General features: G+C 42.0%; 1 protein-coding gene across 1 annotated transcript in view; it reads right to left on the bottom strand.

The window, feature by feature from the left end:
• Window positions 1–15,479, bottom strand: part of ADCY2 (adenylate cyclase 2) — a 273,347-nt gene that overhangs the window by 46,206 nt on the left and 211,662 nt on the right. The window contains exons 12-15 of the mRNA XM_040977391.1: window positions 14,659–14,739; window positions 10,795–10,864; window positions 8,083–8,180; window positions 1,173–1,257 (exon numbers count right to left, since the gene is read on the bottom strand). Coding sequence (XP_040833325.1) covers window positions 1,173–1,257; window positions 8,083–8,180; window positions 10,795–10,864; window positions 14,659–14,739 — 334 coding nt within the window. The remainder of the gene's footprint in view (window positions 1–1,172; window positions 1,258–8,082; window positions 8,181–10,794; window positions 10,865–14,658; window positions 14,740–15,479) is intronic.

The following is a 15,479-nucleotide window of genomic DNA, read 5'->3' as shown; positions in this document are numbered from 1 at the left end:
CCATGGGAGTTTGCAAAGGTGCAAGGTCCAGGAAGCCAGGTACCCACTGTGGAGGGCAGAGCCAGGCTTTGGACCATCAACTCATGTGGGTCAACTCCTTTCAGCCGCGGAAAGCCTGGGGCTCCATGACAACCATTTTTCAGAGACTTTAAGAGTGGACTAGGATTTTAATAGGCCATTGTTCACTGTGATGGCGTTAGTAGTAATAACTGCACATTTTGAAAAAGCATAATAACATGATGGTGAAGAAACAAATGCCAGGCACAGACCTGATCAAGAAACGGTGTGTGTCTGGAGAGAGCAGACCAAAAAGCTAGGGGCTGCCTTGCTCATGCATGGGCGGGATGTGAAAGAACAAACCACATTTTTGAAACTATCTTCTAGAAATTACGTAGAATGTATCCATTGACAGACATTTAAAATATAATTCCTACTCGGCATGATAAATTTTACTATATTAAAATTTGACTGAGAACAACTGCATAAGCTTCTCCTGAGGGTGCATGTGAATTCCACTGGAAACCTGGGGCCAGTGGCCAGTGCTTGCGAACTCATCTCTAATGAGCCAATGCTGATGAATCTGTGGGGACCTCCCTGCATTGTTGCCCTTCTCAGGATGCTCCTTGAGCACCACAGCTGCCTAGCAACACTTGCTTTAGACACAGAATAAACTTATATGCAACTATCAGAACTATCATGTCAATTAAAAGAATTTTGATTGGCTTCGATGAAAATGCCAATGACAGAATTTTAGCATTTCCTATCTTCAAATATGTGCAAATTTTATACCTTGAAAGCAAATGTAAAGATTTACTTGGGTTAAAACTAATTATTTTAGACACCAAAAGTTTCCTATTACACTTGAGTTTACTCAAAAAACTTAAAGGAAATGATTAATAAAAACCAGGAATAAAAGAGTAAAAAACACAATTTCCCAGTGATGTATCCAACATTTCCAATAATATTCAGATGAACATCTTGGTTGGATATGAACTCCTTCAGTTTATATTCAGGGCTGTGAATCTGAAGGGTGTATGTTTCTCTACTGGGAGCTGTAGCTCTGAGAATGATACACTGACAAGCTCAGGGTGGTTTTTCAAAGATCTAAGCAAGAATCCGTTTTCATGACATGAACACATGTTGCACAGCAGTCCCCCCATTGAAACACCTACCAAAAGCTGTCCAGCAAAGCAGACGAAAAGGATCAAGGCAAGCGAGAGAAATGCGGCTCCAAAAGAAATCCCAAGGATGGACGTCCTACCAGGGAACAAAAGGAACAGGTCAGCAGGCAGCCGTGGAGACACAAGAAGTCACCAGCAACACTGGGAGTTCGCTCAGGGCTTCCTGCAACAAGGAGCGCAATCCCAGCGTTTTGAGAAATTCAAACAGAAGCCATTTCTCTAAGCACGTATCTGCAGGTGTGGCTGAGGAAGCTGCTTGGCACTTGTAACTCCCCTCCACGGCTGTTCCTCACAGCAGAGTACAGCGGACAGCGTTCTGGGGCAGCTAGCTGAACCCCCTGCTCCAGTGCCAGCACTTCACATGAGCACTGGTTTAGTCCCAGCTGCTCTGCTTCTGATCCCTCTCTCTCTGTAAAATCTGCCTTTCAAATAAAAATAAATCATTTTTTAAAAAAACAATAATTTATCTCAGGTTTTCAAAAAGTCTTTCACAGCACAGAAATCATTTTTAAGCCATTCCACGAGGCTAAAACTCTGCCATCTCTTATGAACAGACATGAAAATATTTTCTAACTGAATATTCTTAAACTGAATTCTACTACATATAAAAATGTTTGTACATAATATAACTAAGTGGTAAGAAATGTGAGATTGGTTTAATCATTGAAAACAATTTCTATAATACTAACAGAATAAACGGGGGGGGGGGGCACAGTCATCTTCAGAGCTGCAGAAAAAGCATTTGGGCATGCTGGGTGCTTAGTCTCTCCCCAGGTTACTACCGGCTGCATGCTTGCATTCCTTCGAAATTCACATGTTTAAACAGAAAGCTAGTCTCCAGCGTGATGGGGTGGTGGTGTGCTCCTCTGCAGGGTTGGTACCCATAGGAGAACAGAGGTCAGACAGCCAGCTGTGTCTTCACAGCATGTAAGGCTACACAGATGCAGGCTGAAACCCGAGGTGAAGGGGTGCTGGGACCAGAGCCAGCAATGCCTGACATTCTGATCACAGGCCTATTGCAGGCCTCTTGACCTGTGAGAAACAGGCTTCTGGGGTTTACAATTTATATAAGCTACAGTAGGCTGTTGTAGCAGTCAGGAGGGACTCGGATCCCAGGAAACAAGAAACACCACAGGGTAAAGTATAATTCGTCCCAAGTTCTTAATCTCACCCTTCATCTTGCCTGTTCTATCAGAAGAATGTTCAAGCCCATTAAGCCTACCTAGGTGTTTGTGTAACTTAATCAATTTTAATTAACATTCTGATTGCAAAGCTGTTTCTTCTAAACCCATAAGCGTAATTGATTTAGATGCTTCCTGAAAAGGAAATTTGACATTTCCCCGCCGTGAGGTAAGAAAATTACACCTTTCAGTGACCATGCCTGACTTCAGCTCTTTAATCAAGTACATTGTCCCAGGACACAGAAGAGGCTGAGTGGAGACAAGCTGCTTTCCCCTTTCTGTTTTTTTTTTCCCTGACTCATTTTATTGCATAAATGTGGTCCTTGCAGGAATGAGACACCCATTTTTTTTCCACAGAAAAAGCTCAGCATACATACACATCTCCCCAAACCTGAATGTCACATTTGTGAAATGCTGTTTTTGGGGTAGAGCACGGTGCCTTTCTCTGGGATTTTATCCAGTGTGATGACTTTCGTCCCCATCCTCTCACTGTCTTCACCTACAATCCGTATCTTCACTTTTCTGGTGTGGTAATCAGCAAAGATGACAAAAAACTTAGATAGCTAGCTTTTCATTGTGCAGTCGCATGAAGTAATAAAAAAAAGTCTTGGTTATTAAGTGACAGAACTTCAAAATGAAATGAAATTCAGTTAAAAAAATCTAAAGCTGAGGGGCCAATACCATGGCATAGAATGCTAAGCTCCCACCTCTGGCAGCCACATCCCTTGTGGATGCTAACTTGAGTCTTGGCTGCCTGATTTTTGGTTCAGTTCCCTGCAAATCCACCTGAGAAAGCAGTGGATGATGACCCAAATCTTTGGGCCTCAGCACTCAAATGGGAGATCTGGATGATGCTCCTGGCTCCTGGTCCGATTCTGGATGCTACGTGACCAGTGGATAAAAGGGTTCTCTAACTCTGTCCTTCAAATGCAAATAAACATATTTTAAAATAAGTTGAAAAGAACAAAGGTTATATTTACATATCACCTCCATTCCAGGGCCCTCTTTCAGGTAACAGGTTGCGGCTTCAAGGCACGCTGGTCTGGAGTTCCCCAGGTAGGGTAGAGAGAGGGGCTCTGGCTGAGGCAAAAGGCTTCCCCTTGGTGGCCACAGCAGCACTCTGTCACTCCCAGAGGCCCCCCCAGAACACCAGGGTCTTCTCTCTCTATACTCTGGATCTGGGCAGTTCAATCTCCTATGTTCTCTCTCCACCCTTACTCCTCCTCCTCGGTCTGGAAGCACACACCCTGCCTCCTGGAGCTCCACCACAGTGAACACACATACACCTCTTACTGATCTCTTGAGTCCACATCCCTCCCACCTGTTCCTTCTTCAGAATTCTCCGTTTTGGCAGATAACAACCATTGTTTTAGCTGTTCAGGCAAACAAGCAAAAACCCCAAGAACAGCAAGAAATAATTCCTGAAACTTAACTTGCTCACAGTCCTGCCACATCACTCTCCACAGTGATTGTGGAAGGGCCCACAGCCTAGCTTTCCCTGCTGCCCCTGCTGCCCACCCTGGTCCCTACAGCATGAACAACAATACTTTCAAGGCTCAGCTGGTCATGACCTCTGTTCAGGAGCATCCAGAGCATTCTACCCACCTCAGCACAAAACGTCTTGATCCCTGACATCACTTGTTCTCTCCCCTGGTGTCATTCTCTCCCCTGGTCCCTTTCTCTCCCCTGGTCCCTTTCTCTCCCCCGGTCCCATTCTCTCCCCCGGTCCCATTCTCTCCCCTGGTCCCTTTCTCTCCCCTGTCCCATTCTGCTCCACTTACTCCTGGCTCACTCAGTTCCAGTCGCCTGGGCTCCTGAACTTACCCTCACTCTCACCATCCCAAATATCCTTCTACCAAAAGCTCCACAGCTCCCTCCTCAGCTCACTCTGACAATTTCTTTGCCGTCTCATCAGTCACACCCTCCCAGCTCATCCAGGCTCAAAAATCTCCAACCACCACACTCCAGGCTCCACCCTGTGGTCTTAGTGCATGAGGGGTACTATAACAAATCACCACAGAAATCAACATATAAACAAAAAGATTCACTTATCATAGCCCTGGAAGTTGGGAAGTCAGACCAAGGTTACAGCCAATGTGGCTGCTGGAGAAAGCTTTCCCCGTAATATAGATGAGATCTGGTCTTCCCTCCGTGTCCTCACGTGGTGGTTCTTCTTAAAGGACACTAACTTCAACAAGATCTGTTCTATACCCAACTGCCCCTCTGATCCGGCTCTGAATATACAGACCATCACACCAGTGCTGGTGCTGCAACACAAATGTTGGGCACTGAGTTCCTGAACAAAGTTAGGATTCACAAAATCTTGTCTCATGGAATAGCAAACAGTCAATCCACCAGCCTGGAGGTTTTCTGGGAAGGTAGCTACTTGCTTAGGACCAAGAGTAAAAATAACAGCTTTGAAAAAAAATTCCCAATCCATGCCAGAAAGATTGAGTCAAATTCAATCTGAATTTGAAAGATCTAAGTATTTCACAGACTATTTTGATATAAAGTGGTAAACCCCAGAAGTACCAGGGGGAGACATCCTGAAAACTAGCCCAAAATGATGCTGCTGCAACTCAGAATCCATGAGATGAGCACTGATTAAGCTGTGCTGTTTAGGAATTCAAAGAAATGACAAGTAACACAGGAGACAACCATGACAGAGCTGACAAAGGGCAAAGATCAAGCAGCGATCAGCTGTAACTAGCAGGAGCAAATCATATGCTCACAGATGTTAAATACTTTGAGTAAAGGAAAAGAAAAAATGAAATCTATATTTTTTTATGTAGCTACCTCATAAAACTTAGATATGAAAAAGCAGTCATTGGAACTATAAACCCAATAGAAAAAAGGAATTTACCATAATGTGGCAAAAAAAAACCCTCTGAAATGAAACTTTGAAACAACATATTTAATACAAGCCATAAAAAATAAGCAAACAAATATTAAATAAATGGAAAAGTTCTCAGACAGGGAAGGTATCCAATGGATATATATAACCAACAGCAGCCATTTTATCAGCAAGAGCAGAGGATGGATGGCAATTGGGAAAGATCATCACAATACTAAGCAGAAGGAAAACCCTGCAGGTTTTCCCCCAAGGAAACTCATACATAAGAACAAATGCAAAATAAACCCAATAGAGATATTCAAATGCAAACAAAAAATTGAAACTGTCATTATGCAGATCTTGAATAAAAGATTTGTAAATGCTATATATCAGCAAGAGGGAAGATAGAGGGGAACAGTTTTTAAGATCCACTGATAAGCAAATAAACTGGGAAAGAATATGAATATATTTAAATAAATTTTCAGCATAATTTTCAATTGGAGTTAAAAATTCCAGGAAAAATATATAAATAAGAGACAACAATTAATTTTATATTTACTAAGATGATGTTTCAAGATATTAATAAAGTCACTGAAAGGAGATATATATATAGTCACATACACAATAAATTCTAGAGGCAATCATTAAAAGTAAAACAACACATACTTAAAATGTTTGCAAAAAATCAAAGTTTATTTTAGTGCAAAACATTTCGAGGTTCAAACATATAAAAGTTCTTTAAAAAGCTTACTCAGAATCTTTTATGAAATTATGTGCAATTTAATGTTTTCCTACCAAAACAAACTTATCTTTCAATTTCACTCTCCATAAATATTTTTGAACTCTCCAAACACACACATTCTCCCTAATAAAAGAAATAAAACAAGAACTAGATCAATTCTTTAAGAAGTACAGAAACAACAAGATGTCTGAGTGGGGCAGAAGAGGCCAGTGTTGGCACTCCCCCACTGAGGGGCAGACCTGGCTCCTTGTTTAGAAGCCTCCAGCACTGGGTGGGGAGATGGAGCCGGTGTGGGCCCCGTGAAGGTCTCATGCAGCAACAAGATGGAGAGTGACAACTGCCACAGCTGCTCAAGACTCAGAAACAAAGCTGCCACTGTGACATCCTACCCTACCTTCCCACACAGACTATCTCATGGGCTCAGGAAGTCGGTCTCCTTTGGAGGCACCTTTAGAATGTCTCAATCCCTGTCCCCCTTTTGTACTCCTTCCAGTGGGTGACAGGCCTTAATTGCTTAGGATTTGAGAATGTAGGAATACTTATCCACTGAGAAGCTGGAGGAAAATGAGTGTATACATCAACCAGGAGTAATCATGAGGGCCCAGTTTCCTGAGCCATCTTTTAGATTTATTATTTTTTAATTGGAAAGGCAGAAATACAGAGAGAAAGAGATATGGACAAAAGATATTCCATCTCCTGTTTCACTCTCCAAGTGGCCACGACAGCCAGAGCTGAGCAGATCTAAAGTAAGGAGCCAGGAGCTTCTTCTTGGTCTCCTACATGGGTACAGGATCCCAAGGCTTTGAGCCACCATCTGCTGCTTTCTCAGGCCACAATAGGGAGCTTAATGGGAAGTGGAGCAGCTGTGACATGAACTGGCACCCATATGGGATCCTGGCACATGCAAGGTGAGGATTTTAGCCATTAGGCTACCATACTGGGCCCTACATAACTTTGTAAAACCCTCTTTTGTACCCGTGTGTAAGTTAGTCTTTGCTTCACTCCTGGACCATAGCCTGGCACTAGTCAGGAGCTTAACTTGTTAACAGCTTTTTTTTTTTTTTTAACATTTATTTATTTTTATTGGAAAGTCAGATATACAGAGAGGAGGAAAGATAGAAAGGAAGATCTTCCATCTGATGATTCACTCCCCAAGTGTCCACAATGGCCAGAGTGGAACTGATCTGAAGCCAGGAGCCAGGAGCAATTCTGGGTCTCCTACAAAAGGGTGCAAGGGTCCCAAGGCTTTGGGCCATCCTTGACTGCTTTCCCAGGTCACAAGCAGGGAGCTGGATGGGAAGCAGGACTGTTGGGATTACAACTGGTGCCCATATGGGATCCCAGCACGTGCAAAGCAAGGACTTTAGCCCCTGGGCTATCACGCCGGACCCCTATTAACAGTTTTGAATGAAAAATTGTTAAGCATACACTGGGAAATTTCACTAAAAATTCTGTAGTTCTAGAAGGAAGGCACCTTTGCCTTTGTGTTCTAATGCTAATTCTTGAGGGGAGGTTTAGTCTAATGCGCACTCCTTCCCAGAGTAGTTGAGAGACAGACAGCTACCGCACAGCTGTGAAGTGTGTTAAAGAGTCTATGGAAAATGGAATTTTAAAAAAATTGACTTTGAGTCAATGTGTTATTGAAGTCCATGCGTTGTTTTCCCATAACAGGGACATTTTTGATTAGCAACATAGAACTTAGTTTGCTTTGATTCTGCCTGTGTCCAGGTCACTCTTAGAAGGGGCAAGCTGGGCCCTGACCTGTTTTGGCCACATGTGTCCTTTGAATATTCAAGAATACAATTTGTTCATAAGAGCAACACCTGGCAGGTGTTCTTTTGGCAGGTAAACATCACCGACTCACATTTCTCAGAGTGCAGATGATGGTGACCCCAAAACGAGAGCAAGAAAGTTACATTTCTCATTTAGAGATCCCCATAGGGTGAATCAACACGTCCACTTTGAAAATCCAGTATGATTACAGCTAAGCAACAGGGAACCACGAACCCTTGAGGTCCTGAATCGTCCCTCCCTTGGCATGTTAGCCCTGCCTTTAGAAACGTCCATCCACTCCTATCCTGAAACAAGCCGGATCCACTGGAAGCTACACAAGCAGAGACTCCCAGTGGGAAACAGTGTACTTACTTTGGCAATACGAGGATCTGCACAATAAAGATGCAGAAGAATATGAGGCACGCGCAAGTCACATAGTACTTGAAGGCTGGCAGAGCAGTGGCTCGGTACTGAGGGGAGAGAGAGGAAAGTGAGCCCGGTGTTCTGCGAGAGGAGCCGCATGCACACGTGTAAGCTGCAGACTGGGCAAAAGCAGGCAGCTCATCTTACTGAGTGCTTCCTCCCTGCAAATGAACTGTGGAAGCGTGACTTCCAAGGACAAGTTCAGAAGGCCAGTTCTGCGGAACTGAATCACTCCACTAAGGAGAGAGGCTCCAGACCAGAAAGCTGAGTGAACAACCTGAAGGCCTCAATGAATCCTGCCGCTGACCTGGCTCCTTCAGCAGTCTGATGCCTGCAATGATTTGGGCAATGGGAGAGATTGCCACGTCACAACAGTTTACTTTGGAGTGACTCTGAGGGTAATGCATAGCACGCTCACGGTAATATTTTATTTTATTGCTGTGCTTAGAGGTGTTGAGTAAAAGTAGAAGACAAACATCTTAGGGCCTTGTTTCTGGCTTTGCAGGTTTTGAGCCTGCCCATTGGTTTAGCCTTCTTCTCGTTCAGTGCTGTAAGTGGAGCCCTCACGATGCCACCTCCGACTGGGACTGTGGATCAGCTGGACTTAGCTGTCTGCCTGGCACTGCCCTGGCTCAAATTGCGCAGGAACCTAAGGTCAAACAGCACCACAGCGGGTAAACCTTAGGATGCCCCAGGCATTCGCTTTCTGTGTCGCAGCTCCACTAATCTTCACCACATCCTTGTCCTTACACCAGGAAGGAGGAGCTGGGAGCTGCCCACAGCCCTGGTTCACATCCTTGGAGAGACACAGGGAGCGGATGGGCAAAGGAGGACTTTGACCTGGCAGACTGCCTCGGGACTCACATTCCCAACCCCACGGCTCCTGCATCTCTGACAACAGGGTTTCATAAGGAAGTTAAGTTTTGTAACAACACTATCAGAACTTGCGAATAGTGTCGGGTTCATCAGTTACACTGGCACAGGCTATAGAACAAGCTACGGGGAAGTGCATGCCTTCCTGGAAATCAGTACTGAGTGAGGGAGTGCCACTCTGGCTCCTGTTTCTCTTTGGACATGCATGCTTTGTTGTCTCCTTTCCTTCCTGCTGGCTCGAAGAGCAGGCTTAGGGCAGGTAGATGAAGTATGAGTTTAAATCTTGATGTGCTCTCAACTTTGCCTTCAGTTGGCCTCTACAAGGACACACATGTGGAAAAACATGCAAAAGCAGCATTTACTGAAGGCCACCTTCCATCACATCTTTTTTTTGGCGACGTTGTGACTTAATAGCCAGGATAGCTAATGTGCTGCTGGAGATGCAACCTTAGCAGAATAGCTCCCATGTCATTATTCAGCATTTGATTACATTCTTATCTTCTAACAGCTTTAGCAGCTTTGTGCAGATGTGTGAGCTGGCATTTCATCTTGGTATTAACATGGTGAATATGGAAGGCGGAAGGAGTTAATCTAAAAAATCAGTAGCCATCAAGATGTGTTAGCGTCACTCAAGGGCATCAATTTGATAAACTATTGCTAATCCAGGTTCTTTACTTAGAAGTGTGATTCATCCTCTGATCAATGATATACAAGAAAAATTTGCCTTAACTGTAAAACATAGCCACAATGCAACTTGAGAGGCCTTGTCATATTTCTTTCATTCAGCATTCCAAAAACTACAAACTGGCTTTTCTCAGCAGAATTTTTATTCCATGTTCCATAAAGGTTTCTCTAAATATAATTTATCTTGTTGAAACTGAGCCTGTAAATTTGGTTGGACAATGGAATTCATTTCCCTAGGTTTAGTTCAGTCTTTTTTTGTAAGTACTAATTTTGAACTTCTTGTTTTATTTTTAAAAGATTTTTCTTTAATGCATCAGACTGTCTTGGTCACAGCAAATGCAGGATAATTATTACAACACAATTCCTGTTAATTTTCATGTTATTGTGATATTAACATAAACAGGACAGATTCCATGTAGCTCACATACCATTCTAAGAATATAATATTCTCCTCACTCCCTCTTCCTTCTTTCCTTCCTTTTTAGTTTTTGAGATAACATTTTTAATTTCCATTATAGCCAATGGCTTAATGCTTCACTGAATAGTTTAAATAAACATAAAACACAAGGTGAATGAAATAGTCTTGATCAAGAAGGGTTGATCTTCATGCGGTAATTATTCAATTCATGTTAGGCAAATTCATGTAAGAACTAAAGGTATGCTTCACATTTGTACATGGGCTGCCTCTCAATGTAAATGTTACGATGTGAATGTATTAAATAAAAAAACATATAAGTTTGGGTTTTCCAATGCTGTACAACATGCAATGAACTTAAAATTCATGTTTCCATGAAAATATTAAAATTATATTTGTAGAGCAATCACACATTTTCAGGAACCATTTTTTTAAAAAGGTTTTCACAATGAGAAGGCTGGGTGTTATTCCTTGCCAGGAACGGATGAATGGCCAAAGTTAGAAACTTGGTAGCAAGAAATAAGCTAAGACAAAAAAGTATGAAAAAACACAGGAAAATTCAGAAAGATTTCTGTATAGTTAGAGACAGTTTAAATGTCACATGTAAAAAACATTAGCACAATTTCATGAAGAAATTCAGAATTACCATTTGAGAAAAACCAACTGGTTTCAAAGAAAAAATAGCTTACTTCTTTTTCCAGAATTTTGTTATAGAAAAGCAGTGAGATTCTTTGAATATCTTCAGACTTGAGCCATTGCCTAGAAATAAAAACAGACATATAAAAAAACCTCAACCAAACATCTGGAACTTTTTTTAAAAAATGATTTGCATTCTCTTTGCTGTTTTATAAATCTCCCCAAATTGAGTATTCTTTTTTTCTTTTTGAGATGTTTTCTATGATCAATTCCACATTTAGTGCAGGGAAGAGAACATGAGTAAGGAAAAAAAAAACATATTTCTTAGTTAACACTAAATAATATCATTCCAAATCCATTTCAAAATGCTTAGCTAGATAAGAATCCACAGTCATTCCCTTAGTTCAAATGTTCACCAAGAAGATAGTCATGTAACAAAAAGCCATTATGAGGTTCCATCTAGAGGGAAGAGTTCATTGCCATCCACAACTTCTTAACTTAGCACAGTAGTCTCCATACTTAGTTTCAGAAGTGCTATTTTCATTAGTTTACAGCTGTATTCTAAAGTATAGCTATAAGTTGGGGCACAGTGAGGACTGTGGCTGCTCACAGTGCTGTTCAAAGCCAACATGCCTGGCATCGACACATTCTCAGTCTGCTATGGCTTCCCACATTTCCATTTTGTAGACTCACTTGTCTCATCATCTGATATAAATAAGTTCCTCACATTTGAAAAGACAATGAAGACGAATGCATTTTCACCTTCAAGATAACTCTTTAAAATGAAAAAGTTCCTTATATTTATTGAATCTGTTGTAGAGACGGGCTTGTGTCTCTTCTTCACTGTAATTTTTGCACTCTGTAGCAGTGTCTCATGACAGTCACCATGGCCATAAGACCTCTAGTACCGTCTTGAAGGAAGTTACACATTACATCTGCTCCCGAATCATGAAAACAATAGTCTAAGAAATGTATGGCTATTCAGCAACACCCTTGGGACCCAAAATTATTATCACATCGTATATAATCTAAACTTCGCACAGAAGGGGTATAAAATAATTATGACAGTATTTCTTCAACTCTGTTTAATGCTGCCTAGGGTTAAAAGACTAACATTACTAGGCCTGGGAGCCTTACACTGCCATCCGCTCTGCCATGTCCACAGTGCCAGACTCTGGGCAGCTCGAGTGTTCTTTCAAATGTGAAGGAGAGGAGGGAATGTGTGTCTGTCTGTTCTTCATAGTACCTTGACGGTTTTCCAGATTCAGTTGGTTTGTGGCCTAGAGAAAGTCATCCCTGGTTGGCACACAAGGGACTTCCTGCCCCCTTATAATAAATATTATTATGCCAGGCTGAAGCCAAATTTCACAAATTCTAAGGGAAATTCCGAGTCAAGGTGACAGACACATGTACATTCACTCAGGTCTTTACTCCAAAGCATTCTGGAACATGGAATGCGTCTTCTTACAGAAAAGTGACACCAAGAGAAATGGTTATTTTCCTATGGTCATAAACCAAGTGTGTGTGTGAGACCCCAATGTAAGCCCCCACGCCAAGCGTGGCTGGACTTGCAGATGGGTCCTCTAAGGAAGTGACTAAGGTTAACTGAGATGCACGGGGCCCAGCCTGATAGGAGTGTCTCTGTAAGGTGTGTGTGCACTGGTCCATTTCCTGACGAGCACATGCTGCTGTTACTCAACTTTTAAACAAATGCTCACTAAATAAGTAAGTGAATAGATTAGAACTGATGTCAATGGCAGAAATCAATTGAACAGGACATCAAGTCTGGCATTCAAACTTAATCATCAAGTGGAAATTCAAAGATCAGAAACCATATGAAAGAACAAGAGGCGTTAATGAGTAGGGCAGAACAAAATATGGTTGTGGCTAATTAAAGATATAAGCACGAGAGCCCCCATTGAAAATGCTTCCTGTTTGTTTTGTGGAGCACAGCTTCACATTTCCCCTGCTTCCTGAAATGCGTTGGAAAATTATAAGCAGTGAAACCAACATAAAATATTACTTTTGACTACACCAAAACACAAAGGTGCTAACAATGTATTTGAATACCAAAGGACACAAAGCACATTTTTTAAAAAGCCCAAAATAAACAAAACTAAAAAACAAAACAAAAATAAGCCCAGTCATCAATGATTAGGTTAGTAATTCCTTCAGTAAGAATGTTCTAGAAGGTAGGTAGAAAATCAGCTCAAAAATGCAGGAATCCTACAGGAACATAGTTGAGGCTGACTTCAGTATGTTTCAATATCCTGACAAGGAACACGCTCTTTTCTTTCTTCTTCTTCTCTTTCTCTTGGTATGTTTATCCTGGAGGACACCCAGTGTTGGCTGCAGGAATGGATTCTGCCACCTACTTTCCATGGATTGAGAGCCTCACTGGCATTTGTGGCAGGTAGGCCCCAGGTCATCTGCTCCTCTGACATGTTGTAACATGCTGAAGCACAGCATTTGTCCAGGAACAGTCTGCGTGTGTGAACCCCCAGCACAGCTGGAAGACTTTGTCCACTCAGTAACCGACCCTCAGTGTCAGCATATCTGAATTCCAGCTCTTGTTCACCTGAGATGCTTGATTGCACAGATAAACCTGCACTCACACACCCCACAAATCTGTGCGTAACTCAGTGATGTTGTGGGCTAAGGTGTTGACTAGCACTCCTTAAGCTGAGCACTCAGGGAGTGGGCTTGGGGCTAGAAGCACCTGGTCTCAGCTGTATCCAATGTGCACTAATGAGGGTGTGGGGTAAAGAGTAAACAAGAAGTAGGTGAAAGGTCAAGAGAGAAGGCAATAAAGGGAAGCCTCAGAGAGACTTCCACCATCACTGGTCTCCAGTCGGTGGCTTGATCCCTCAGACCCTCGCCGTGTCCATGTTACTGGGGCTGCTGGCTGTAACAACGTTTTGCTTTCAGAAGCCTTTTTACTCTCCTAACGTGGATACCTATATGCTATATGAATACCTATATGTTATCTACAACGCGCCATCTACAACAGGACATGTTGTGCAAATCCATGAACTCAGTGAGGCCTGTAATTAAATGTTAGGAAAGAGTTCTAGGGAAAACATTATTGTTTTTGGGAGTCAACTTTCATGATAAAAAATAAATTGGTCTCTATTACGAACGGGACATGTTTTGGAAGGCTCCTTTACATACTGATGTCACCATGGTCTAATGTGACATTGCTCAGTGTGTCACAGGCACCAGGCACCACACTGAGTTATGTGTCTTCCTCTCTCCATGAATCCAGCCATCAGGCATGAACCGAAGGAGAATGTGAAGGCCAAAGAATGCAATCGCCCTACGCAGCATGCAAAAGCACAGCCTTCCTTAAACTATTTTCACATTGCATCTCAGATGACTTAAAACTATATCAACTCTTGCCTTCACAGGCTGAGTAATACTGTGCCCCCACAAGGACCAGTCTCCCTCTCACTGGAGACTATGAATTCAAATTCTAATGCTTTCCTGGAAGTTGACACCAAGGCCTCCCAAGGCTGTCTCACTCTGTAGGGAAATCCACACTACCTTACTGGATGGTGCCACACAATGTTCCCTGAACATGTTTCCATACAGAACTCCTGTCACCTTTTAAAAATAGGACTGCTGAGCACATTATAATTCGGGTTTTTCTCCTTCTATGATTATATCTCACGTTACTTATCAGTGATTGACTTGGGATAATTTCTAGGAAACGAATAATTTAAAAGACAGATTAAACAAATACTACTATCAAAAGCTATTATGTGTGATAATTAGGTTTAAATCAACGAATTGTCTCAGAAAATTTGGCTTTGTCATGCTAAATATTGCAAAGTCAGTGGTAACATACTTTTGGAAAATCTAATATTTTTAGGTGACAGGGTTTGAAATGAGCTAATTTACAAGGAACAAGTACTCACTTCTGTGCATTAATTCCATCAATTGCTTGAATCATCCTTTCATTCAATTCTTCCTCAAATCTTTTCTTTTGTGACTTGGTTCTGCATAATAAAAGAAAGAAATATGGGTAAGACTATTACTACTAAAAGAAACACCAGCCTTTGTTTCTGGGATGCCAACACCTCTGTTTAGTTCTGTTAAGAAGAAAAAGGAAACGAGAGTCTATTTAACATCCGCCTCCCTGAGTGAGCTGCCTGGAGCCCTCGGTGCAGTGAGGAAAGCACCTTCCCATTTCAGTGTTACATTTACCAGACATTAACAGCAACAGGCAAAGCTAAGCACTCGGTGTTTGAGGTCAAAGAGCCCTCTCTAAGACATGCATCAGCCCTTGGCTTGTTGCCTTCCTAAAATGCTTATTTCATGACAGAACATATTGGCTCTGGAAATTCCCCTGTAAAAATTTCGTGGTTGACAAATACTCGTTCTTTTTTCATGTTTTCCCTTGGTTAGTTTTCAAGGGTTTACAGACCCTACAGTCTTAATGCGAGGCAGATCAATGCTTACTTGATGGATTTAAGTGTGCTTGAGTTTTCAAGAGCAGTATGTTGTGAAGAACCCATATTTGCAGAATGCCTCACCTGGTCTCAGAAGCAAACTTTAGCTGTAATATCAGATGCTTTCCAGGCAAATTTTGCTAAATATAAAAAGGAGTTCCCCAATGTTCATTTGACAGTTAACAGGAGAAAGCAACAGGAAAAAAAATTGTATCTATTTTCAGGAGCCAAATATCTACTGCAAAGATTGAAAGCACCCTCTGGTTGTCATTGGCTGACCTGAGCCA

This window comes from Ochotona curzoniae, unplaced genomic scaffold (assembly GCF_017591425.1).
Source record: "Ochotona curzoniae isolate NIBS_2020 unplaced genomic scaffold, NIBS_Ocur_1.0 contig_2754, whole genome shotgun sequence".
Classification (NCBI taxonomy): Eukaryota; Metazoa; Chordata; class Mammalia; order Lagomorpha; family Ochotonidae; genus Ochotona; species Ochotona curzoniae.
This window is presented reverse-complemented; position numbering and strand designations above follow the sequence as displayed.